This window comes from Lutra lutra, chromosome 5 (genome assembly GCF_902655055.1).
Source record: "Lutra lutra chromosome 5, mLutLut1.2, whole genome shotgun sequence".
Taxonomy (NCBI): domain Eukaryota; kingdom Metazoa; phylum Chordata; class Mammalia; order Carnivora; family Mustelidae; genus Lutra; species Lutra lutra.
The window spans coordinates 75,125,868-75,152,118 of NC_062282.1; the positions used below are offsets into that span (position 1 = coordinate 75,125,868).

Sequence of the window (26,251 nt, forward strand, 5' to 3'; positions counted from 1 at the left end):
GTAAGCCATTTCCTCTTCTTACTACAAGTGTCTAATTCATGCTTTCCCCAGTAAGTAGCAAAATTGCAGTTCTCATCAGAAATTCTGAAGTTGAAATAGAAGTCTCTGAGGGCCTGGTTAACTTTGAGGTGGCATTTTTCTCAGAGTTTTTGGAAGCGAGGGGCTGTTCAGAATTTTGACATTTGTACCGTTACCTGTGATGAGATGAAGGTACAGGCAGGTGCAAACAAAAGCTTCTCAGTGTTTGGCTCAGAGGGCTCAAAGGTTTCACACCCTGAGCTGCAGTTCCCGTGTGAGAGTGAGGCTTTGTGAGAGTGAGGCCTTGCGGTGGGGCAGAAGTTGTACAGTGTGCTGAAAACATCTGTGGAGATAACAGACACTTAAGCAAAAGTTGGAGAAGGATGAGCAGTTTCTCCTGACTCAGGATGAGGTAGGCTGCACTCCTCAAAGGCCCCTTCCTCCTACCCTAGCCCCTCCGCAGTCTTTTCCTCAGATAGATGTGATCCAAGGGTGCGTGTCCCCAAGGATCTCAGGACACCTCCCAACAGCTTCTGCAACCTGGTCCAAGCCTAACACTGGAGCAAATCCTTTACATATGTAAGGTAAATTTGCCTTGCTCTCATCTGGGGCCCTGTGGGGTGCTGCCTTCACGTCGTGTACCCAGGTGAGACATGGAGAGATGGACTCACTTCTAACTCTCTTAAATATTCTCCCTCTTAAGTAGTGTGTACTAAGGAAGGAACACCTCAAATTTCTCTTGAGATCTATGGTTTGGTGCTAAGAAGATAAGAAGGCAGACATTTCTGGCTCTTCAGTAAATTCTGCCATGTGCCTACAACCTTGTCAGTACAAATACTGATCTCAGAGGAAAAATGAACTTCAAATGTGACCCATGCTGATGCTTATCAGAACCCGGTTTTAAAAAAAAAAACAAAACAAAAACAAAAAAAAAAACAACAAAAAAAAACAGGCTTGCAGAGCCCTAGAGAAAGTAGGTACCGGGACGCCTGGGTGGCTCAGTTGGTTAAGCAGCTGCCTTTGGCTCAGGTCATGATCCCAGCGTCCTGGGATCGAGTCCCGCATCGGGCTCCTTGCTTGGCGGGGAGCCTGCTTCTCCCTCTGCCTCTGCCTGCCATTCTGTCTGCCTGTGCTCGCTCGCTCTCCTCTCTCTCTGGCAAATAAATAAAATCTTTAAAAAAAAAAAAAAAGAAAGTAGGTACCAAATCATGAACTTGAAAAGACACCTACACCCACATGTTCATTACAGCACTATTTACAATAGCCCAGATATAGAAGCAGCCTGATGTGCCTTTGATGGATGAGTGGATAAAGGAAAAGGGAAGGTACACACACACACACACACACACACAATGGAATATTAGAAGAAGTTATCAGAAAAAAAAAAAAAGGAATTCCTGTCATTTGCCAGAACATGGATGGACCTTGAAGGCATTATGCAAAGTGAAGTAAGTCAGACAGAGAAAGACAAATACTGTATGATTCATTTATATGTAGAATCCTACAAAGAACAGATTGGTGGTTGCCAGATTTGGGGATGGGGTAGAGGATATAGGGTAGAGGACGAAATGGGTGAAGGGGGTAAAGAGTTACAGATCTCCCATTATAAAGTCCTGAGTGTGTGGACTGAGTGTGACATACAACGTTGTGATGATAGTTAATAATACTGGATTGCAAATTGGAAGGTTGCTAAGAGAGTAGATCTTAAAAGTTCCCATCAGAAGAGAAAAATAAGTGTAACTATGTATGGTGATGGCTGTTGACTAGACTTACCAAGGTAATCATTTTGGGAGATGTATCAAATCATTATGTTGTACAAATAAAACTAATGCAAGATTACGTGTCAATTATACCTCCATTAAAAAAAAAAAAAGGTGGGTGGGTGCGTGGCAAGGGCAGAAGGTGAAAGTGATGAAGACCTCCCAACACTAAAGGAGCAGCTGCTGGGGCCCCAGTTCCCTGGGGCGGAAGACACAGGTCAGCCCCACTTAAAGGCACATGGAGGCGGTGATGATAGGGGGAGCCCTCCTCCCTGCATCCTGTTTCTAGACATTAAATATCTGGTTCATTGCCTGAGCAAATCACTGAATGATTTTCATAGCATGAAGGGAAAACAGAGGAGGAGTCCAAGCCTAAATGCTAATGCAGTCTCTGCATTAAAAAAACATTTATTATGGGTTTGAACTGAGGCCAGGCTCAGGCTGCCAGAGGGAGCTGGAAGGAGAGATTGGAGAACGCATCCTTTGAAGTTGGTGGTCAGGTTTCTGCTGGCTGTGGTAGTGAACCTCGATTATCCCACCAAAGAGTAAGGCTATTATTTAGAAGGGAGGGGGCCCACATTTGAAGTTCTGTATTAACATTACTACAAATGATAGAAAACTGTGGATTTCCAGACAGCTTTTATGTTGCAGAGACCAAAGCAAGTTGCCTAATGTGGGTTTTGCCCACTCCCCTTAGAGGAGTAATTTTAAAGAGCTTTAATTTAATGAAACAAATTGCCACGCCAAGAGTCCCCAGGGCGGGTGGAGACAGTTTGCAGGACTGAAGGGCTCTCAGGCCCTGCCTGAATTTTCCAGGCTATGGAGTTCTCCTGGGCCTGCCTCTGCCTGAGGGCACAGCTGTGTGTGAGCAGCCCTGGGTGCCGAGCCACAAGCCAGGATGAACAAGAGTAAGCGGGCCCCACTTTACCCTCACAGCAGCTCCCAGCCTAAGGGGGTGAGGAAGAATGGGGAATGAGGACATCCAGTGTGAATCCAAAGCAGAAAATAGGGAGGGCCATGTGAAAGTCAGACCATGATGGGGAGATCACCACCAGGCAGAGGGGTCAGGTGGAGAAGGCGTAGTTACAATGCACTTCCAAAGAGGGGCAGGATTTGGACAAGAAATAAGTGGAAGACAGCTAGAAACGGAGCACGTGGGAAACTTGGAAGCATGCTTGGGGAAGGAAGAGCGTTTAGAGAGAAGGCTGGGAAGACTTGTTCAGGTCAGGTGGGGAAGGGTCTGGCCTCCGGAGGGAAAGAGCCAGGGGCCCGCTATGGTGGCCCAGGTGAGAGGAGGCCAGCCCGGCCCTGCCATGTGGACAGGACTGAGACAGTGGCTCTCAGCAGTGGCTGCACTTGGGAATGGCTCTGGGAGCTTAAAAAACTGTGGCTGGGACCACAGAGCCAGAGTTCTGGCTTAACTAGTCTGAGGTGTGGTGGGCGGCATTAGGTTTTGTGCAACTCTCCCCATTCTAAGACCTGCCAAGGTAAAGATCGGCTCATTTGCAGCAGATTCGGATTCAGTGGGGCTTGTTCTAGAAGTTTGAGGTGATGCCAGTAATTCTGCTCCATAGACCACTCTTGGAGTAGCAAGAGGGTCTACAGGACTTAGCCATGCAGAGCACCAGTCTGCTGTTTAACCTGGGGAGGAAAAGCAGAGAACATTTGACCTCTTCCCTCTGGTACGTTCTGGGATGCTGGCCCTTGCTGAGAGAAGGCAGTCTCGTTCACTTGTGGTCACAGCCCTTCAGGGACATGTGGGGACTTTAAAATGAAGCACAGAGGGACGCCTGGGTGGCTCAGTCAGGTGTCTGACCCTTGATTTCAGCTCAGATCATGATCTTGGGATGGTGATATTAAGCCCAGTGTCCAGCTTGGCACTGAGCGTGGGGCCTGCTTGGGATTCTCTCCTTCTCCCTTGTCCCTCCCTGCTCATGCTCGCTCTCTCTCTCTTAAAATAAATAAATGAAATAAATAAATAAATGTGTGTGTGTGTGTGTGTGTGTGTGTGTGTGTGTGTGTATAAAACAACAGATAAAACAAAGCTCACAGAACCTCAGGGCTAGAGGAAGACCTCCCAGGGGTTGTGTGGACAAGCACAGCTTGTACCAGATTCCGTTTGCTCAGCTTCCACAAGTGTGCTCTCCCACAACAGATCTGCCTGGGATCACCTCCTCCATGCTGACCTGCCTAGCCCTCCTCCCTCTCCCTCCCTGTCTCTTCTCTCACACTTGGCAAAGGCAAGATTTCCCTCTCATTGGGCTTGCAGTGGGTGGGGCATTGAGGCCAGATACAAAGGTCCCCAAGACACCTACCGAAGGGGACCTAGAAAACGCAGGCTCTCAAGATCAGAGCAAGTAGTAGTGACGATATTGAACCTGGCTTCATGGGCATAGAGACTTCTCTGTCTCTGCTAGAGTCAGAACCCGTAAGGGAGATGGTTCTCAGGAGGGCCCACAGCAATGTGTTTATTCAAGTTAAAGAAATGAAATCAGGGGAGCCTAAGTAGTTCAGTCCATTAAGCATCAGACTTTAGGGCAGGTCATGGTCTCAGGGTCCTGGATTGAACCCCATGTTGGGCTCCCTGCTCAGTAGGGAGTCTGCTTCTCCCTCTCTCTCTGCTCCCTCTTCCCTGCTCATGCTCTCTCTCTCTCTCAAATAGATAAAATCTTTAAAGAAAAGGAAATGATACTTTTCCGACCAAAATTTAGTCAGCTTTGGTTAATATTGACAATGAGAAATGACTTTGCAATTAGATCATGTAAAAAATTTAAGTAATAGTAATAATAATAGCAAACACTTGTTTAGCAGTATGGACCAATCCTATTCTAAACATCTTATATGTGTCAGCTTATTATAATTCTCCCAACAGCCCTATAATTCAGTACCACTATTATTCCCGATTTATAGAGAGCCCTGACTTTGATGAGGTTAAATAACTACCCCAAGGTCACGTGGGGTATGAGTAAGGGGTGGAGTGATAGAAAGCAGACATTTTCCATAAATTACATGAAATAAATCTATATTTCCAAATTTGACAAAAATATAATGGGATGTCCATATTCAAAATACAATACTCTGGCATCTTTGGCAGTTATTTAAACGTACAATTAAAATCTTTAAATATCACCTTTAACGTTTGACTCAGTGGCCACGCAGCGTTGGCCACATCCCACCTTTGTGAGGTTCAGTCCCTCATCTGCAAAAACGGAACAGCCATCTCTACTCAGCAGGGTTGTTGAGAGAGCCCAAGAAGTGGCCTGGCCTGAGGCCAGTTCTGGATGAATGGCAAATATTATTAACATGGTTGGCATCTGGAAAACCGTCTTGGCCTGTGGTGGGAGCTCCCTGAAAATAAGTGCCCTTCCGCCTTATTAATGATTCCCAGATTGTATTCCCATGGAACAGAACACCCTGATGTGGGGGTGGTAGCCTGATGCAACTAGGTTCCATGCCTCCTCTTGTCTTCCCTGTCCCAGCTTCCTCAAAGAAGACATCACAGTGCACCCCCTCCAGCATGCCGGTTCTGAGGGATAAAGCCGCACAATGACATCTCTTTTCTTTGATCATTTGACTGGTTTATACCAGGTCGCCGCAAAGAGATCTGTGTATCAGTGATTGAAAGCTGGGAATGGGGACATGAGTGAGGCAGGCACTTCCTTGCCTTCACCAAACTTGCAGTCTACGTATCACCAGATAATTGCAACACTGACAAGTGCCATAGTATAGAAGAAATCAGGGTGAATGCAAGCCCAGAGAAGGGTTATCAAAGAAGGGAAGGTTTCTTGGAGGAGGTGTCATCCAAACTAAAATCAAATGGACAAGTAGAAGCCAGATGGCAGGAGCAATGTGTCCATCATCGTGGAGGTAAGACAAGAGTGTGCTGAGCTTTGAGAACAGGAAAGCTTAGTAAACTTGACCACAGAGCTGAAGATTTCCCAGTCCAAAGCTTGATTTCTTGCCTTTTTTGGCCCTCCCAGTTCATGGTATGCTTCTGGAAAACACAAAGAATTCTCTACATCTTTCGTATTTATCCCCAAAATTGCTCATTTCTTGCCTCCTGGAGCTCATCTCATGCATCCCTGGGTCTGGGCAGTGCTGCATGGATCCCAGTCTAGCTCGGGCCAGGAAAGGGTCTAACAGAACCCTGTCTGCTGGCCCCTAAGATATGAGTCCCCAGGAATCCGTGCTCTAAAATATCTTTTCATGCATTGTTCCCGAATCTGGATTATGTAAGCAACATTTCACCTGCAAGTGGCATACAGTAGCCCTGGGGCTGGGGTTTTGGGCCTGTAGAATGGAGGATATGTGTGGCTTGTCTCAGCCTGCCTTTCCATTCCAAGACCTGAGAAAGGCACAGAGTCTGCAGCCAGGACGGGAGAACAGGATTGTCCATTTACGCTCTCACTCTATGACCGAAAGTCAGATCCCATCACCAGCAGACAGACTCAGCCTCCTTTGTCGCTTCCCTAAAGTGACCCTGGCCACTCTCTCACCCTCACACTTTCTGGGGCTTTCTGTTCCAGTCTGCAAAATTAACTCCTGCAAGCGAAACAAGAAATAAGCTCTGCTCTCTGCGAGGCCAAACCAGCTGAGGTCAGATGTCCTTTGAGGCATGAAAGCCAAGATTTTCTGCGACTTTTCAGAGCGTTCCAGCTGCAAGATTTTCTTGGAAATCCACAAGTAAAGAGCTACTTGTGTTCTAGAATGAATGAAGTGCATTCTTATGGTTGGCTCCGGAGTGGTCAATGATACCATTACACAGGCAAACAGACTCCCTATTTGTGTGCTAGAGAAGGCCACGTTGATGTCCGACTAATTTATATGTTTCCAGTTTGAGAAATTCAGTTTATTTTCCCTGTGATTGTGATGAGCAGGTTGGCTGGCAAATAAAAAATCAATAGAAGGAGATTTCCCCAAAAGTCAGAAGAAGACTGAAGCAGAAGGCCAGAGCCCTCAGCTCTACTGGCCTGGCCTCCAGGCCTGGGACCCCTGGCAGCCTGACTGCTACATGGACCAAGATCTGAGGTTGAGGGAGAAGTTCCTCCACACACAAAGACTGGCCACTTGAACCATGCTGGAGCCTGCCATTTCTAGGAGCTCTTCTTTTTGCTCCCAAAAGTAGTCCTGACTGTCCTTTACGAGACCCTGAACGTGTGTGTTTTCCAGAATGTCTCTCCTGACAATTCTCTTTTGGCCTAGGTTTCAAGGGTGGGTGTGTGCCCCATCTCAGCCGGTGAGCCCCCTGAAGCTGGGAGCACAGCAGCTCCTGACTATCTTCTCAGCGGCTCTGGAGGAAGCATTTCATCAATGGTAAACCCAGGGTCCCATGCTATGGACTGAATGTATGCCATTTCTTTACTGCCGGGATGTGGGACCCGAAATCCAGGCCCTGTCTCTCCCCGTGGTCCAGGACTGCTCTTCTAAGTGTGCAGTTTTCCCCGCCACCTTTATAAGGAGATGCCTTGCACCAAGGTGCTTGTGTTTAGCCTCTGGCAACCCCACTCAACGAGGGCCATGCTTCCAGCCAAGGGAGTCCCCCTGAAACGCAAACACAAACAGGCCATCCTGCCGGGACCAGTAGCCGCCTGCTGTTAGCTGGGAAGGAAGGACTTTCATTCGTTCTTGTCACTGAGCTGGCATGGCGCCAAGCCCCACATCTGGAAACAGTTATGAAGAAAGAAAAGGCATGAAAGTCTGGACTTCGTGACCCTGCCGTCTTCCTTTCTGCTGCTTTATTTATTAATTTACTGGTGTGGGGTGATCCACTCAGGTCCCCAGCAGAAGTTACAGCACCAAAGTTAAAAAGAGGCCACGACAGTCACAATACACTCTGAAAACGGGCCAAGATCTTATTTATGGGGTCTTGGAAGGACTTTACGTCTAAATAAACATGTTTTGAAGTTGCAGAGTGTATTGGACTTTAATCAGCAAGCCAAGCCTTTCTAAGCTCTGCCTCGAGCTTCGTGCTTCTCCCTGACTTGGCCAGACCCAGCCACATCTGTCTCCAGGGTTCACTAGGATTTGTGCGCATAGGATTTGGACACACAGATAGAGTCTGCAGTTTGCACATCACACAGACACACACACTCACACTCATGCTTGTTGCCTCCCCCACGTGCCTCCTTTAAACTGCAAAGGCGGCTGACCTGTCTTTGCATGGCCCGGCGTACTGTGCCCTTAGTGGTGGATGGGACCCTGAAGACGAAATGTTCCCTGAGGCTTAGGGGCCCATTCCAGAGTGCTGATCGGTTGTGAAGTATGGAAAGTGTCCGCACAGAAGATGGTTTTTTTGTAAAAAGGACCAAATATCAAGCCTTAAGATATGTAGTAGATTTCTATACAGTGGGGGGGGGGGGGGGCTTCTAAATAGAATAATCAAGATGGCCTTTTCCTTGGCCATTAAGAATGGATACATGAGAAAGCAATTCTTCTAGGCTCCTGTTGTCCCGGGAACTGTAGAACTCTGACGAGAACCAGAAACCTAGACTAGCAATATGTATGTCGCTGGTACTAATCCTACCTCTGGTTTTTGGTTTGATGAGTTGCAGTCTACCTTTGCTGACTTGGCTTCCCTCCCAACCAAATGATGAATCACCTCTTCTGGGAAGAATCCCAACGCCCCCGCCGCCCCTCCATACTCCCTCACCATTGACTAGCCACCAACCCCCCTCACACCCTGTGTGGTTGGGTACTTTCCTTTGGAACTCCTGTCCACGGATCCATGTATTTAGCTGTTATTTCATTGTATATGCGCCTAGCTCCCCCACCAGACTGAGTGCCTCACGGGCAGAGAATGACTGAGTCACTTCTGGAACTGCCACATGCAGCCTGTTGCTGAACTTGTAGCCTGAGTTCTGTGAGTGGAGAATCAGTCCCAAACCATTTTCTGGAGCAACACCATTGTCCATACACCGGCAGTAGCGTTTTTTGGTAAATGAGGTAGAACGACAGGACTTACTCAAACTGTGGCTCGACTGTGACTTCAGAAATGTGCTCATTAATCTAGACAAATCTTTTCTACAGATGCTGGCGACATTTTAATTCTTCTGTTGTCCTGGGATTTTGTTGTATTAAATGTGAATTCAAGGGACTGTGCCATTCGTCTGAAGAATTCTCAGGCACGGATAGTTGGTTTGAGCACTAATTTAACAAGGTATCAAAGGGAAGTTTGGGGTGTTTTGTTTTGTTTTTTTTTCAGTGAGCCTGGATGAAGTGTTGTCACATGGCGGGTTGTGCCAAGAACCCAAAAAATTACCTCTCACTTCTTATTTTACCCACTTTTACCATACTTTAAGAGAAACAATGACTGCTCAGTATACACAGTCCATCCCCAGTGTGAAATATATTAGGAAAGAAAATGATCCGTCTTGCCAACCAAAGAGTCAGGCAGAGGTCATTGCCGAAGCACAGAAGGCTGCAAAGAGGGGTCTGGATAAGTAAAGTGCTTGCTGCAGTACGTTTAAGAATCCACATGAGCTGAGACCCTAAGTTAGCAGTGGGAACCTAGAGAATACCCCAGAGTAAATTGGGGTGCGGCTGGAGAATGTCCCATCTGGGTTGCTCCAGGCCATTGGGAGCCCAAAGTCAGTGCTGCAGACAGGTCTAGACCCTGGGGGAAAAGACGGGGATGTGTTTCACACAAATTCAAGAAAGCAGCTCCCCTCCTGCCAATGCCAACAGAGTAGCATTTTTATTGGTTTAACTCCCTCCCTTCTGGAGACTTCCTCAGAGCAGGACCATGCCACTGGGTGATTTGGAGGAGCCGAAAGTCGCCACTGCAGAAGCCGGCTGAGAATCCCCCTGCCTGTATCTCGGAAGCACTGGCTCACTTAGATTCACCCAGCAGTAAATACAGATAGTCCTTTTTGCAGGCGGGGAGGGGTCTAACGGTAAGCTTGTGGAGGACGGCTGAAGAATTCTCGTGGATCCACTCAAAGGAACGCTGAAGTTCCCGTGAGAGTAAACAGCAGTGCAAGCCGCTCAGGCCCCTGTGTCTCCGTCCCCAGGGCAGGAGGGGAGTGGCCGGGGGTCACTAGTTTCCTCTCCCAAACAGCCTCATTCACCAGAAAGTCTGCTGGGGACCCACAGGGGTTTGCTCAATGAACGTCTGTGCAAGGGAGAGAAAAGAAGGTTCAAGGGCTCTCAAAAAGTGTGCAGCCCACCCTGCCGGCCAAGGGGCAGCACACGGCGGTGTAGGCAGGGCCGGTGCCAAGAACTGGGCTGCCTCTGTTCAAAGCTTACTAGCTCCATCGCTTCTCCCGCAAGTCCCTTCACCTCTCCCAGCCTTGCCTTCCTCGTCGGTAAAACAAGAAAAATACCCAACCCACAGGATTATTTTAGGACAAAATGACTTCATGGGTGGAAAGTAATTACAGCAGTACCTGCCCTCGGTCAGCTGTGTCCGTGGGCTTGTGTGCCGTGTGTGTGCATGCATGCTCGGACACACTTTCCTCCTCAGACTGCCTCCCTGCTGCCAGGAAGCTCATGGTCATTCCCAGACACAGTCTCGTCTGGAGGAACCCCGGGCTCCTCCCTGCTTTTGCTGTCTTCAGAAGCAGCAATCCAAGCCCCTTTCCAGGGCTCCTCTAATTACAGCGTTTAGGCCATCCCACCCCGGGGAAAGGTCAGGGGCCCCCAGGGTGGAAGGCTGAGGAGGAGATGCTGGGGGAGGCTGGGGGTGACGGGGAAGCCAGCAGCAGAGAGGGGCGGCTGGGGCTGACAGGTGTGCTCTGGGCCGCGTCTTCTGGGATGGGCCCTGAGCCCAACTGCTGCGTGAGAGGAGTGGAGGGTCCAGGGAAGTCAGGGTGTGTATCACGGAGCTCTCGAGTGGGGAGAAATTTTGCCCTTTCATACCAGGGTAAAGGTGCTGATCTTGAGAAGGGGCATGTTCCAACGTGTGCAAACCAGCAGGCAGAATGTTGTGTCTCTTATCGCTCAGGTTGTCTGGCCTGTAGAATCACCCTCTGTACCATGAATTCCAATGTCCAGAGTCATTTTTGGTGAGGCAGGGTGGTATCAGGGTCAGAGCATTTCTTAGGCACTTTTTTTTTTAACGATTTTATTTATTTATTTGACAGAGAGATCACAAGTAGGCAGAGGCAGGCAGAGAGAGAGGGAAGCAGGCTCCCCACCAAGCAGAGAGCCCGATGCGGGGCTCCATCCCAGGACGCTGGGATCACAACCTGAGCCAAAGGCAGAGGCTTTAACCCACTGAGCCACCCAGGCGCCCCTTCTTAGGTGCTTTTAACACGCTCTCAGAAAGGCTGCAGTAGAGCCGTGTCCCTCCGGGGCTCTAACTTCTTCCCCTTTCTGTCTCTGACGCTTGCACAGCATGGGGCTGAGGAAGTGGAGGCTTTCTCTGCATTTACCATGGGTGTGGCGGGGGGCAGGGGCAGTCAGAGAATCAGGATGTGAGGTTGGGAGCACCCAGCCCCAGAGAAGCTGAGTCCTTCCTGTGGGGACTGAACACCCACCCCGTCTGGGGAAGATGGGGAGGGGAGCCAGGACCTGGGTTCTTTAAGCCCCTTGGGTCTCTGCCTGACCCAGAGGGCCACAGAAGGCAGGCAAGTCCTAGGTGTGGGAGGGAGCGGCCACGTGGAGCCGTGTCAGTCCCTGCCTTCCCCAGACCAGTCAACTGCGATGGGTGGGAATTGCACCAGAAGGGATTCAGGCTGGACTTTCCAAAACACAGACAGCAGTCAGTTAATGAATCTGTAAATGTTGACTGTGCTGAGTTATTCTGAAGTTCTAAAAGAAACGCATGTGTAAACACTTGGGCTAACAACTGTCACAGCAGACCCAAGGGCTAACGGCCAGTCGACATGGGAAGGGAGAGCCTCCCTCAAGTGGGAAGGCCAAGGAAGGAAGACCAGATGATTACACAACAGCTCAGAAAGGTTAAGGAACTGCTGGGGGCACACAGCTTCTCAGTAGCAATGCTGTTCTTAAAGGCAGAGGAGTATACAGGTACAGGAAAGTGGGGGACAAGAGGAGCCCAGTGCTCTGCCTAGGGAAAGCAGAAGTGGGGCTGTGTGGGCTGCATGTCCCACAGGAGCCAGGGCTCATGCCAGGACCATGGGAAAGCAGGCAAAGTCCATCAGAAGGAGGAATTCCACAGAGACCTGTAGAGGCCAGGCATAGTAGAAGAAGGGCAATGCATCAAAAGTACCTTTTGGTGTAGAGATTGTGGATGGATCCGTTTTATTCTATGATCTAGCCTTTTCGGTATTTTCCAAACTTTGTATCATTAGTGTGCATTCTTTTTTTAACCAGAAAAAAAAAAGGGTCCATTAAAATGAAAGGAAAAAAATGCCCATTAAAATGAAAGAAAACAGGCAGAGAAGTCTGGATTTTCTCTCATAAACATTAGAAACCATTGGGAGTGTCCTAGGAGAGCAATGTTTTGGGAGAAGGGATGTTTGGGGAAGATAAGACAGGCAGTGTTGGGAAAGACAGATGGCTGGGGTGCTGGCTAGGGGCTGCTGCTGGTGGAAGGCGAGGCAGTGGGGTATTGGAGTGCTAGATGCGGGGAACAGAGACATCTGGGAGAGGTGTGGAAGAAAGGCTTGGAGGATCTTGGGGACCATTTGCACGTGGAGGGGCAGGATAGGGAGAGAGGCAAAAGTGGCTGCTGGGCTTCCAGCCCCAGGCAGTGCCCTTGGCAAGAGTACAGTAATGAAGCTCGCTGGAGTTTGGAATGCATCCCCACTGGGTGGTGTCTGTTCCATGAGGCCTTTGCCCTCCAAGCAGGAAAACTTGAGGGACACTGAGGAAAGGCATGGGTCTGCTTTGTCTCAAGTTCCCTACTGTGGGCAACAATCCTCGAAAGTATTTGAGGTCAGGTGATTGAAGCAACCTCAAAAGTGCCTGTGGATTATTTTTCCAGGACATTTTTATCTGAGCCAAATCAGAACAACTCTCTTGTGAAAAATCCATTTCCCTGGAAAATGAAGTTGGGTTCTAACCAACAAGTAGCATTTGGCAAGCCCTGATTAAGAAAGCCAGTGTTTGGAGGAGTTGTGAAAACAGCAAGTCATTTAGGCAAGTAAACACTGGGGGCCTCGTGCCATTTGAGGGCTGCGACCGTTCTTCTGCCCCCATCAAATGTAGAGCCTGAAGCTGCAGGTTTGTTTTCAGCGCCGGCTGTGGCAAACCCGTGGACCACCTGGGTCCACTCTGCAGGCTCTGAAAGGCAAGAAGAATTGAAAGTGACCCCAACAGAACACGATTGTTTTCTCCTGTTCAGTGGTGGAAGACATTGACTATCCAATGGCTGGACGATGCTGGAGGTGGGGGGAGGGGGGTACCCCTGCCAGTCACCAAAGCACCTTGACTTTTGTTCACAAAGTCACCTGGGCCTCGGTGCAGCACCTGGCCACATTTTCAATGGGCATGTGTCACTGGTAAACGTTTTCAGGTTTCTTTCTTTTGGTCAGTGTCTGTATTTCTTGAAAAGCTTTCCAGAAGTTGAACTGTAGTTGAAACTTATCTGAGCTTTACCTGTTTCACCCAAAACCCTGTGGACCTGTGCTTTTCGGACTTGGCTGTGCACACAAATGACCAGGGGATCTTGTTAAAAGGCAGAGTCTGATGGGGGCAGGAGGGTGGGAGTGGGAGAGGGCGTCTAAGATCCTCGTGCGCCAACAAGATGCACACATTTTCAGTGGCAAGGTCGTGGAAAACCCTTGACAACCCAAATCCGAATTCCCTAAATGGCACTGCAGTCACCCCTTAATTTTCGAAAACAGGGCTGTTTTGTGCATTTGTTTGTTAGGGGGATGGATAATTGCCGCGTGTAAAGTAAGATGGATAGTGCCGCTGTGTGTTGTACAAAGAATGGAAACTTTCCTCAAAATGCGATTCGCGTACTCTTTTAAGTGAGATATCTCGTGCCAAAACCCATCCTTCCTTCTCCCCAGCAAGTCCGAGGGTACTGAATTTTAAGAGCTAATTCGCTACCAGGTGGCAGGTTAGAGAGGCTGAGTGTCCTCTGGAAATTATGTTGACCATCTCGTCTGTCCCCATTGACACACGGGCATCACCAGGGACCCTGGGGAGGATGGCAAGAGGTAGGCATGAATTTGGCCAGGGTTCCAAACGCCAGCTCTCCCACAGGCAGACCCCAAACCAGTTTCTGTCGGTTTTGTTTGTGGCCAACTTGTTGGAAACCACGAATTCATCCCGATGTTTAAGGCCTGTTGTCAAGCACAACAGAGTGATTTTTCAAAAACGAAACCGTTTGGGGGGAATGTTACGTGAGCCACAGAATGTGAAAGTAGTCATTTTTATAAAGTGCCTGAAAAGGTCTAGTAATTATTGTTCCAAACAAGCCGCTCTTTCTCTTCGGTTTGTCTGACACAGAAAGAAAAAGAAAATCCTTTCCAAGTGAGCGGTCTCTTAGTGAGCTGTGTTAGCCCTGGCTGGCTCCAGGTCGGCGGGGATGGAGGACCCTTGCTTTTCCCGTCAGCTGCATCTTGTCCCGTAGAACAAAAACACCCCCAGAGCAGCTATCTCTGGTGGGAGAACATGTTTACATTCGCGGGGCTCTGTGGTTTATGGTTTTCTAGAGGGGGCAGTGGTAGGCATGAAGGTGAATTTTTTTTTCCTACATCTAAACAGTAAATGAAATATCGCTGTAATCTCTTACTGAGCTCATGGAAAAACTCAAGTCATCGAATGTTAGTTTTACAGATGAGGGAAGTTTTGCAGAGATTACCTGACTTGCTCCAAAGCCCATAAATCTTGCTACAGGGAGAGCTGGGCCGGGAAGGCGGGGTCCTGGGCCCTTACACACAGGAGGAATCTTCCCTACAGTCCACATGCTGCCAGGGCTCTGGCCCCCGGGGGGAGTTTCAAGCCTTAGCTTGGATCTCTTCGAAGACTTCCTCCTGTCCTCGGCCGAGCTGTCCTGTTGAAACAGAGAAACGTTCTGCTTGAAATTAATTAAATGATCATTTTCACATGATTGCTTCTATTCTTGCTAATCAGTGGCTTCTATTATATAGAACCATTACCAGGGAGAAGCAAGCAACTCCTATTTATTGGCCGTTTTACTTGAGTTATAAAATGTAATCTACGCTGAAGTCCTGTGAGGCAGGTTTTATTAGCATGTCTGTGAGAGAAGTAGCAACTCAAGCTCAGAGGAGTTGAACAACTTGCCCAAGGCCACACAGTTTCTAAGTAGGAGGACTGGGATTTGAACTCAGGCCACCTGCCTCCAGCACCTGAACTCCACAGCTCTGCTGTCCCAATGCCATTACTCAGGCAAGGCTGGCTCTCTACTTGGGGGACCTGGTGTGGGGACTCCAGCGACAAAGGTGAACCATCAAATAAGATCGCCAAGGGCTACTTCCCCGCTTTCCTTCCCAGAAACTTCCTATTGTTTCTTATCCTGCTGTCCTTGTCAAAGCCACCCCACATTTACAAAGGAATTATTTTCCAGTAGGTCAGGCTCAGATGCTTGTCCATAGAGGCTGCCATGTGCTCAGACCTCAGCCCAGCCAATGCAGCCTTCCCAGCCGGTGATCTGAGCAGCCATCCAGACTGACTCACTGAGTGGGGTCATTGCCAAAGACACCTCTCTCTTTGCGTGACCCCTGGCTGAGCAGAGAGTCAGCACACAGGATTTCTTGATGTGGAACTCATCAAAATAGCTCTTCCTATCCTGTTCTGTGGATTTTCTCCCAGAGGTTGCAGGGAAAAAAAAAGGAAATGGTAATAAACCCCACAATGAGGGAAAGAATTCACAGATCAAGTGGAGCTAAACCCTGGAGACTCGAACCCAGAATCTAAGGCAGCAAGAGAGACATTCTCCTCTCTCAGAAGGTTGTTTTTGGGAAAGTTCACTTATTCCAGACTGAGGTATGTGCTTGACCGTGCTCACCAGCGAGCAGAATGAGCCTCATCTGGGTAGAAACAGGCAAAGGAATATTTTCCTCAAAGTGACAGAGCCTTCCCTCCCAGAGCTAGCCAGGACAGTGAATGTCCCACCCCTTCATTCTGGGGAGATGGGGGTGGGGAGAAAGGCCATCAGGTCAAGACCACCCCACCTCATTCCCTAGTCTTCAATGCAGAAGATACAAACTGGGGTTCCAGGAAACTCTCTACAGCCTTCTGGTCTTTGGTTTCCCGAGTGCCAATGATAAGCTAGGACTCACTCGGTGATAGCATCCAGCCGGAGCTCTCCGCCCCACCTGGCAATGATGCTGCTCTCTGAAACCCTCCTCTCCTTTGGCCTCCCTGCTGGGTTCCTTCTCTGCCTGCCCCTCAGCCTCTCAAATGGATTCTCCCCAGGGCTTGGACCTGCTTCCTCTTTCCCCTCTCCTTGCTTTTCCTCCTTCTCTCTTCCAACAGAGGTTCCCCAGATACCTCGTCTACTCCTTGGCTTTGGCCACCACCTGCTAGTGTGGTGACTCAAGGTGCATCTCCTGTCTTCGCCCCTCCCCAGCACTCCAGCCTTGTGAAGGCCGCTCCTTTCAGGACCTCTCCACCTGGAAATGCAGGTGGCTCAGGGGCACGATGTGAACACACCCGGGGTCACGCCTCACTCCCCACTGACACCCAAATGCACCTTCCCCGTGTGCCCCTCATACATCCAGTCTTTCCAGCTACAAGCCTTGGTTGCCTCTTCACTTGCCTCACTCCTTACTCTAGTGCCCATGGGGTTTCCAAGTCTAGTCAGTGCTACCCTGAAGTCTCCCTGAAATCTGTCCTCTTCTCCCTATTCCCTCTGCTCCCCCAAGTCAGGCCCCCAATAGCTTCTACTGCCCTAAGTAGGAGGTGCCCCTGCCCCCATCCCCTCAACTGCTCTGCTCCATGACTCTCCCTGCACCTCCTACTCTGATTATCCCTCTTTTTCTTTTTCCTTTCCATCAGCGTTCTAACATGTCTGAGCCTTTCTTGATTTTGTCTTCCCCTGACCCCCATCCTGACTCTCCCTTTCCCTTCCCAGACAAGATTCTTAAAAGAATTGTCTATGCTCTGTACTCGCATCTCCACCCCACCCGCTCACTGTCAAACCACCCCATCTGGCTTCAGCCATCCTTTTGCCCACAGCCAAGTCCCCAGTGGCTCTCTGTTTGCAACACTGCAGGCTCTTTGGGTCTGTCATGTGAGCAGCAGTACTGCGAACAGCACCTCCTTGACAGCCTCCCTCCCCAGGGACAGCCCCACGCTCCCCATCTCCTTCCACTCCGTCACTGGCTTTGTGGCTGCTCTGCATCCTCACCGTCACGGCCATCACCCACCTCCTGCTCTCTCTGCCCTCCCCAAGAGTCCATGCTCTCCCACAGCTTCAGCTTCATGTGTGCCCAGGGTGACTCCCACATGTGACTCTCCACCCCCACCCTCCTGGAGAGCCACAGCCTACGTCCTGCTGTGCGTGGGACACTCTACCTCAATCAGTCACAAGCACGTCAGACCTCCCCTCTCCTGGCAAACCTGCAACTCCATCCCTGTCCCTTATTGTAAAAACAGTGTCCCCACCCACCGAGATGTGCATGCCAAGAGCACCTTAGACATCCTGCCTCCTCCCCCTCCCCTCCTTACGTACAGCCTCCAGGTTCTGCTGGGTCTGTTACCTCCTCCACACCCCTCGAGTTGGCCCACCTCTCTGCATACCCATCTCTACCACGGATGGTCCCGCTCTCATGTGCCCCCCTCCTAGTCACCTGACGTTCCTGCCTCCAGTGTGGCCCTGCTTTATCTGAGCGTCTCTCAGCCTGTTCCTGACACTGATCATGTCACTTGCCTGCTTTCCCATCACGAGCACTTAGCTTGCATCTGGGCCCTGCAGCACAGTCTTCCAGCTTCCTCTCTCCTTGACTCTACCTCCCCATTCTTCAGCCAACAGGACAACTTGAGTTCCCTGAACACATGCCCCCTTTTGCTGACCAGCTCCTTCTCACCCTCAGGTCTAAGACCAGATGTCACTTCCACAGGGCCAGGTGCTTCCTTGGGGCTCCCAAGGCTCCAGCTGCCACTCTCCATGGCACATTGTTGGCTCATGGATCTCCCAACTGTGAACTTTTTCAGAAAGAGCCCAGATGTCATTCACCAGGCCTTCATTGTCTCCCCAGGGCCAACAGCACTGGGGTGGGGGGGGGGCAACTAGTGGGTGATTAATAGGTGCTTGGGTGAATACTGACGGCCCCTCCCATGTGACTATTTGCAGAGGTGCTCTGAGCTCCTCCAGGGCAGAAATCTAGTCCCTTCCATCTCTTTGCAGAGTCTGTCAGGCCCAGAGTACTGAAGAGAGGTTTAAGGAAAGCGAATGAGTGTGCACCAAGATGAGAGGACCCCCCGACACCCGCTTCTGGGGGTTCTGAGTGTAACTTAGTTTTTTGGCTTCTGTCATGGTAGCACATGTTTTTTGGCTTCTGTCAATCCAAGTGTTACTCCTTACCTGTCTTTCAGTTAGCTAGCCAGGGTGAGGCCAGTTCCGGAAACACAGAGAAGTGTGAAGGGAGTGCGGAGGGCATCACCAGTGCCCTGCTCCCCTAGAGTTTTGCAGCCAGAGGTCAGGGAGGGATCTCTGGGCTGGGGCTCTGCAGGCCCGGAGGAGAGAGAGGTGTGAGGAGCCGGCCCGCCGCCCCTGCTGCCAGCGCCACCCAACCCCGCCCGCCGGAGGGGCCTTGGCCCCTGGGGTGGGCGCCGCGCGGGGAGCGCGGGCGGGCGGGAACTGCGGGAGCCGCTCGTGGGTGCCGCGCAGCCGGGGGCGGCGGGCGGGAGGCGGGGGCGGCGGGCGCCCGGCTTCCCCGCCCCTCGCGGCCGCTCCCTCCCGCTCGCCGCCTACTTAACCTGGCCCGCGGCAGCGGCGCTCTCACTTCCCCAGGTCCGCGTCCTCCCGCTCCATGGCTCTCCTCGTGCGGCTGCTGCCCCTCGCCCTGGCGCTGGCCCTGGGCCCCGCCGCCACCCTGGCGGGCCCGGCCAAGTCGCCGTACCAGCTGGTGCTGCAGCACAGCCGGCTCCGGGGCCGCCAGCACGGGTAAGCCGGCCGCAGCGCTCGGGGTGGCCGCGGGACGGGCCGGGGGCGCGCGGGACAAAGCGCAAACGCAAAGCAGGCGGCGCGCCGGCACCCCGAGGGACCGGCCCTGCACGGGGTGTACAGAGCGGGGTGGGGGACCTGGAGGGCACGCCCGCAGGAGAGGCTACTTGTAGAGGAGGGGACGGGCGAGCTGACCAGCAACACTCCCCATCGGGCCGAGAGGGCTGGACAAACGGCCAGGGCTTTCAGCCTCCTCTCCCCGGGAGGGCGAGGTGGGGGAGGAGGGGGGGAGTTGGCAGCTCTGCCCAGAATAACGGTGGAAAGCCACAGGGCAGAGAGGAAGCCCACCCAGCCGGGCGCAGATTCCAGTGGGGCCAGGTCCTTGTCCAGAGAGCGTCTCCACACGTGGCACAGGGCCATGCAAGCTGGCAGTGTCCAAAGCCCGGAGGCTCCTGCTCACTTGGCCAGGCTCCGCGCCCACCACCAGGCACGGCAGTGGCAGTGTGGCATCTCCTCTCCTCACACACGTGGTACAGACTGGGAAACTGAGTCCGGAGAGGATGCTTCACTTTCCTGCAGTCCTGCACTAGACCCTGGAGCCAAGATTGGAATGCCTTGAAACAATAGCTGGGATTATAAGTGTGGGACATTATCATTGTGGACAGTCCTTTGAGACACTGAGGATGTGTTGGCTTTAGGAGGCAAACCCAAGCAGAGGGTCCGACCTGGTAAAGATCCCGGCCCAGACCCAGACAGGGATGGCTAGTATTTCTACATCCCAAACTAAACCATTGTGCCTCACACTTAACCAGGCTTGGCTATAGCTTCCAGCCTACCTGGTTGTATCAACTCTTTTTTCACAATGAGGTAAAACTCTATGTGGGTAAAGGACATGGTAGCCCACATGTCCCTGGACCCCAGTAGGAGTTCAGATGCCATTGGGTCTGGATTTGAACTCAGTAGGGCCCAGACTGCCACGTGACTGGGCAGATGTGTACTCAAGTCAAAACTCACTGTTAAGGGTGACTAGAGTTGACTTCAGAGGCGTTACAAAGCCGCGGCTCCCCACCCTGAGGAGAACCCCAGGGGTGCATACAGGCTGCCCCCTTCAGGGGTAGTCATCCTTGTACCCTGTGCCTGTGGCCTTATATATGGGCTTATTTGGCCCATCAGGTCCACAGGGCTGTGGGGAGGGGGATTTCTGTCAAGTGGAATGAAGGCAGGGTGAGCCGCAGCCTCGGTACCCTCCTGGAAAGAGCAGAGCACCAGGGAATGTCCAGGGCTCTTTAGGGCAAGGGGAGAATCACCTTGGGCTTAGGCTGTGTGTGCAGAAGGCTGAGGGTCGGTTCAGAAAGTTAAGGGGTCTCTGAGGCTTAAAAGTCCAAATGGGTGTCCCTGGCATTCTCACTGTCTATGCCCAGCTCACCTTTGTCCTCCTGCCTTTCTTGCTAAAGAAGCGTGTTCTGCTTGGGTGCCACAGTGTGCCTGGGAGGTTTCTGTTCCCTCTGTATCTTAGCCACTAAGTCAGGAGAGGATCCGGATAACGGGTCTTGCAGCACTGCCCCCCAGAATGGTGTCTCTGTGCACACCAACGTGAAGCTTCCCCAAGGGCATTGGCATCCTTCCACCAAGAATCACTTCTGCAGAAATCCTCCTTCCCTTGGGAGCCCAGAAGAGACACCACCTGGAAAATACTGCATTATTTTATTTATTTGTTTGTTTGTTTGTTTGTTTATGTATTTTTGCAAAACAAGTGCTCCTTATTATGAATTTTGGATATTAGACCAACTTCCTGTGCACCCCTCCTCCCTATGCCTCTGCAGGCTGATCCTGTTGTTTTGGTTCTTGGGGTGTCACGGGAAAGGCCTGCAGAGATCTGTGATTGGCAGGATGGTCTGAGAAGTCACACCTGTACCCCCTCCCCTGTAAAGTGTGGGCCCGTGGGCAGATGAACTGTGACAAAATGGTTGTAAGCACGGTTGCATTTACTGTGACCACCGTGCCCCCAGAAGTACCACGGGACTGCGCAGCCTTGCACATGGGTGTGGCACCCTGTGCAAAATGCATGACCTTTTTCAAGCCCCAACCCTCCATTTGCAGTGAGAAGTGGTGAAAAGGGAAGAAAAATCTCTGCTGTTTTAAGGCCACGCGGTGCTCTCCAAGACCTGACGCACAGCTAGCAAGTGTGCCTCACCCATGCCCGGCGCTCTGTCCCCCCACCCCGCTCGCTTGCATCTTCACCACCACAGGGGACATCTGTAGTTTGTGTTCCCATTTTACAGATGGAGAAACCGCAGCTTAGTGGGAGGGAGGTACTTAGTTCCAGTGCAGAGACCTGTTGGGAGCGTAGAGACTGTGACATGGTCTCCTGACTCCCGGCTGCACCCATGTTGCCATAGAGAGGGACAGAAATACTGACAGAGACAGAAAAATGCATTCGTACTTCTACTGTCCTCCCAAACTGGGCTGGATTTCCTGGAGCACTTGATTCTCAAATCCAACTGGAACAGCAGAGCTGTGGTGCTGAAGGCTGAAGGCCCAGAAATGGCGAGGTCATTTCGACTAGACTTCAGCCTTGATTTCCTGTGTATACAGCCCACCCCTCCCACCCTGCTGTGAGAGCGAGACCCCCCCTTGCCCCCATCCTCCGCTCCTATCTCAAAGGGCCGCAGCGGTGGAAACTCACTCCGCAGAGGAATGTTGGAACCACATCCAGAAGAGACTCACTGAAGATTCGCCAACCGCCTACGGAAAGTTGCAGGGAATTCATCGACAGTAATTGTTTCCTGCTCGGTCACATAGAAGAGCTTCTGAGATTGTACAGCAATAAACAGTACCTAGGGCTGATGTGTGGCCAGTGGGGACTCTCCCGGGGTTATGTGGGGATAGCTGTAACCTGTGAATCTCAGGCAGCAGACAGAGGAGCAAAGGGGCTTCCGGTAGAATCCTCAGGAGTGACCCAGCTAGGGCTAAGGGGACGTGGGCTTACCTCCCTGCCAGCCTGGGGTTTGCTCTCCACCCTTAACTTCCCCTGTCCTGCCCCCCCCCACGCCGACTCACTGCTACGTAGTGGGCCTACTTGGGCCATTCACCTGTGCCCCCTGAGCCACAAACTGGACAAAAGGTGACATCCACATGGGACAAAAGAGACAGCAGCAAAGAAAAGTGTCAGTGCACCCTCCTACACAATAACCCAACTCTGAACATTTGAGAACTGCCCATGTTCCCGCAGCCAGCAGTCCAGGGATGGTAGGTGCAGCTCTCACTGAAGGAGCCGTGTCTTCCTGCCAGCAAGTGATGGTTACTGAGTGCATTTTTAAAGTAACAGAGGAACTGAGATGTAAAAGTCACGCCTGAATTTCTCAGGATGCAGAGGTTTTCTGGAAGCCCCTGGCTCTTTGCTTTGCTTTCCTCTGACTTGCGCTTTGGCCAATGAGCCTGACCCGAGGCAGGAAGACACCCCCCCCCCCCGCCCCCACAGTTGTGACCACATAGCCACAGCTGCCTTCTTTCGCCACGGGCTCCTAATGACAATCCCGCCACCACATGGCCTGAGCATGGTCCGGATCATGACTTGGTCCATGGATTAAGAAAACATAAAAACAAACCCCCATGGCTCTGGGAAGGAAGGCTTCTCAGCAGAACTGTGGACATTGCCATCAGCTTCTCCAGAGTTCCCATGGACTCCTCTGAGTGGGTGGTCCCAGGAGCAGTATTTTCAACAAGGTCCTTCCAAAGTCTCTCTTCACCCTGACCCAGGGCTAGGCCCCATCTGGGACATAAAAGAAAGAACAAGGCAGGGAACCCTGTTCTTTGGAGGGCAGGGAGATAATCCTCTCTGATCAGTGTTGGATTCTGTTTGGCATCAAGCATCAAGCATCAAACAAGGACCATATTCCAGGTCAGATGTGCACAGAAGAGTGTCGCCTGGGGCCCTAGAGGAAGGCTTTCTAGGGACAGCGGACTCGGGATAGGGCCCGGGTATGAATGACAGAGAGTCAAGTGGGAGAGCATCTCCTAACGAGGTCCTGACCACAGTCAGCTTGGTTGTGTTCAGAGCCAAGCCTCTGGCCTAGGGACGCAAAGTACATCTGTGTGGCACTGCCTGGGAGGTGCCGGGTCCAGACCTTGGCCTCCCCTCATGACAGTGGGGCTGGCCATGTCCCGGGAGGCCAGGTTAGAGCCTGTGGACATTTTGGGTCAGGGGTTGGGTGTACAGCGAAAGGCTGGGAGCTTTCTCTCAAAGCTGCTTTGCTCAGCAGACATACACCTTAGCTCGTTGTCTCCATCTGTAGCGTGTGACCTAAACATTTTGAGATGCTTTTATCTATGCATACCAAATACCTGTGTAGAAGAAGGACGCTTACGTGAAACCATGTCAGCATGTGAGATGCACTTAGACAGTATTTAATATGGTAGGAAACTTGCGGGGGGCTAGAAATTGCTAGAGACGGTGTCTACCCCTGAGCTACCCCCCGAAAAAAAAAACCCTAAAATGACTGTATACCTTCTTCATGTCTGGAACATTCTGATGGCCCAGGAGGGCCCACAATGGGGGCAGGGGGAGGACATGGTGGCGGGGGGGCATGCTGCCCAGTTTGCTAACACTGCTGCTTCCATCTCAGCCCCAACGTGTGTGCTGTGCAGAAGCTCATCGGCACCAACAAGAAGTACTTCACCAACTGCAAGCAGTGGTACCAGAGGAAAATCTGTGGCAAATCCACGTGAGTGTCTGTGGCTGCTCGAGACCATGTGGCCGCGCTGCGAGGAGGGCAGCCAGGGGGGCCCTGGGCCTAGGCCAGCCTTCTGGAAGGTTAGGCCGCAGCAGGAGTCATGAGGGTGCCTGTGCAGACATGTCAGGGAGCTGTGTGCTTGGGAGTGGCCTTTTCAGTAAGCTGGCCGGGGGGGGGGTTGTATTTTTAAGGTTCCTGACAAGACTTGGATACAGTTTTCAGGACTGATGTGGGATTATAAGAAGCGTGAAATACGGGGGGTTGCGCTTGTGTGAATGCGCGCGCTTCTCCTTCCTCACTAAGTGGGACCAAGTGAGCAGAGGTGCCCCCGACCTGTACCTCTAGGAAGGAAAGCCCGTCGGTGAACTTACACACTGCTCCCGCTCTGCAGTCATAAGGTAAACACGTCCAAAAGACAGCGTGCCTAGAAATAAGCATGTTAGGAGACAGCAAAGCCTCGGCTCGGCCTCCTGGGTTCCAGGGCTGGCTCTGCCCCTTAGCTGGGCAGGTTGCTTCACAGCTGTAGCCTCATGTGCCCGATGGGGATGAGAAAGGACTTCCTTATGGGATCCAGGATAGCCACGAGTCCTGAATGCAGTGATGCAGCCACGAGGCTGAAGGAGAGGCCTTGCATGTAGTAAGTGCTTACTTAGTAAGGGCTTCCTGCTGCTCTCGTAGATCTGGGCCCTGTGGACCCAAGGGACAGTGCCTGTGGCATGGGGACCAGCATGTCACCCACAGGCCTTGCTGGTGCCAGCGTCCGGGGAGGTGGCATTCGCTCCAGGGGCCCTGCGGCCTGGTGGAAACAAGAGTGGCGTGCATGTTCGAACAGAATTCCTGGGCGACCTAGTTCTATTTGGGCACCAAGAGTCAACTGATCTCAAAGCTGGCTCTCTGCTGCAGACAGGAAAAGTGCTCTGAGAAACCTCCCGAGCCACTTGGGAGGGCCTGCCCTTTCTCTTGTCTGCAGAACAGGAGGGTTAATAGCCTCCAAGCCACTGTCTTGAACTCCTTCCCATGTTAGGGATTTGTAAATGTATCGCCTGGGACATGGGTTTTGAGGAGACGTCTCTTCCCACTCCATAACCTGCTGAGGGAAGGGAAAATGCTCTTTCCTTAAAACGGACGTAGAAAATAAATAGTCCAACTTCTGACCCTGATTGTCTTCGGGAATTATGGATCTGGGTACAAATCAAGAGGAACTGGGGATCATGGCAGAGCTGGGGAGAGACCAGCAGCCCCCTGGGAGCTCGTGTAGGGTGGATCCATGACTGCTGGCTCCCACTTGACCATGCCCAACCTCAAAGGTGAGGGCTGAGTGAGCTAAGAGGACACACCTTCTGGGTCCCGGGAATCCACGCCCAGCAGTAATTCTTGCTGCTGTGGACAAAAGGAGATTATGCGAATTCTACATCGCACATTCTTCTTTGGTGCCCCCAGCTAAACAAACATAACAATAGTTAAGTGCTGCTTGATTTTTCCCCCTGTGTGTATATCATCTACTCAAACAGTTAATTAATTACTTAATTAAACATAGAGCGAGGCCACATGTAATTGCTTCTCAGAAAGTGACCAAAAACGTGTACCAAGCAAACAGCTCTTCTCCATCTCAGAGTCCTGGGTTTCAAGAATTGCCCATTTTTGTTGGTCCTTATTTCCCTAGAAATGAGACCTGCTTCTAACATTAAGCTGGCCCTGGGGTGGCATGGGCTGTGGCATTTTGGGTGGCCTTGTGTGGAAGCATTTGCCTGCCCTGTTAACAGTAGCTTGTTAACGTTCCTCGGCACTTCTCTGGCTGACATCGCTGTTGGTGATGAGCCATTTTGGCTTCTTGGCTCTTGGCACCTACATCCTTCTCCACCTGTGTGCCAGGAGGGGGCACAGGCCGCCCAGCTGTATTGACCCATTCTTCCCTCTGGGCAGGCTTGGCTTTGAGAGAGTGCTGCTGTTTCACCAGTGAGCGCAGGGGGAGCCTGGGAGAGAAAGTGAAGAGGGGGGTGGGCAGTGGGTGGGAAAGAGCAGTAGAGTGGGGTCAGGTAGCCTCCAGAGCCTCGTCAAGGCCTCTGAGCTGGTCTGACAAAGCCACAAGGGCTTGGTGGGCGCCTTCAATTCGTCCAGGTGGCCATTGCTTTGGGCGACTTCCAAAAGAGGAAATGAGGCTAGGAAAGCATGAGTTGATAGAAAACTTCATGATCCAGGACAAGAGGGTCCCTTCCTGGAACATCACATGAGGTATCGGGAAGGTGGAGCTCACTTGGAAGGGGGCCAGAGGACTCAGGGAGGGAAAGGGGAACTCATCCTCATTGTCAGGGAGCTGAGATGGAACAGCCTTGCACTTCACTCATGGACGGGGCCAGAGGCCCGTGAGCGAGCTGCCATCTGTCCCCCAGAGATTCAGTGCCACAGGTGGTCAGGAAGGGAGTGGAGGGAGGGCTGGAGTTGACATCACCCTCGTGAAAATGGGTCCCAAGGTGCATTTATTGGGGTGAAGGGGTGAAGACCAGACTGGGAAACGGGGAGCATAGTTGTGGTTGGAGCAAATAGGATCATCTCTTCATGGGGTCCACTGGGCAGTGAGAATTTTCTCAGCAAGACTCTAGGGAAGAAGCTGGAGCAGAGGTGTGTGTTGGGGTACAAGGAAGCAAAGTGTCCCAGGGCGGGAGGCAGCACAGGTTGCCTAAGGGCCCAGGTCTGGAAGAAGAATTTAAATTTGAAAGCAGACAAGTGGCACCAAGCCCAGGGCCGTGGGGGGA

At 51.6% G+C, this 26,251-nt stretch overlaps 1 protein-coding gene across 2 annotated transcripts in view; it reads left to right on the plus strand.

Moving 5' to 3' along the window:
• Positions 1-18,504: 18,504 nt before the first annotated feature.
• TGFBI (transforming growth factor beta induced) overlaps positions 18,505-26,251 on the plus strand; it is a 32,612-nt gene continuing 24,865 nt past the window's right edge. Inside the window, exons 1-2 of one of the 2 annotated variants that reach the window (XM_047730411.1) lie at positions 18,505-18,765; positions 23,391-23,489. In XM_047730411.1, coding sequence (XP_047586367.1) covers positions 18,632-18,765; positions 23,391-23,489 — 233 coding nt within the window. In that variant the 5' untranslated portion in view covers positions 18,505-18,631. The remainder of the gene's footprint in view (positions 18,766-23,390; positions 23,490-26,251) is intronic. The other variant, XM_047730412.1, reaches the window with a different exon arrangement.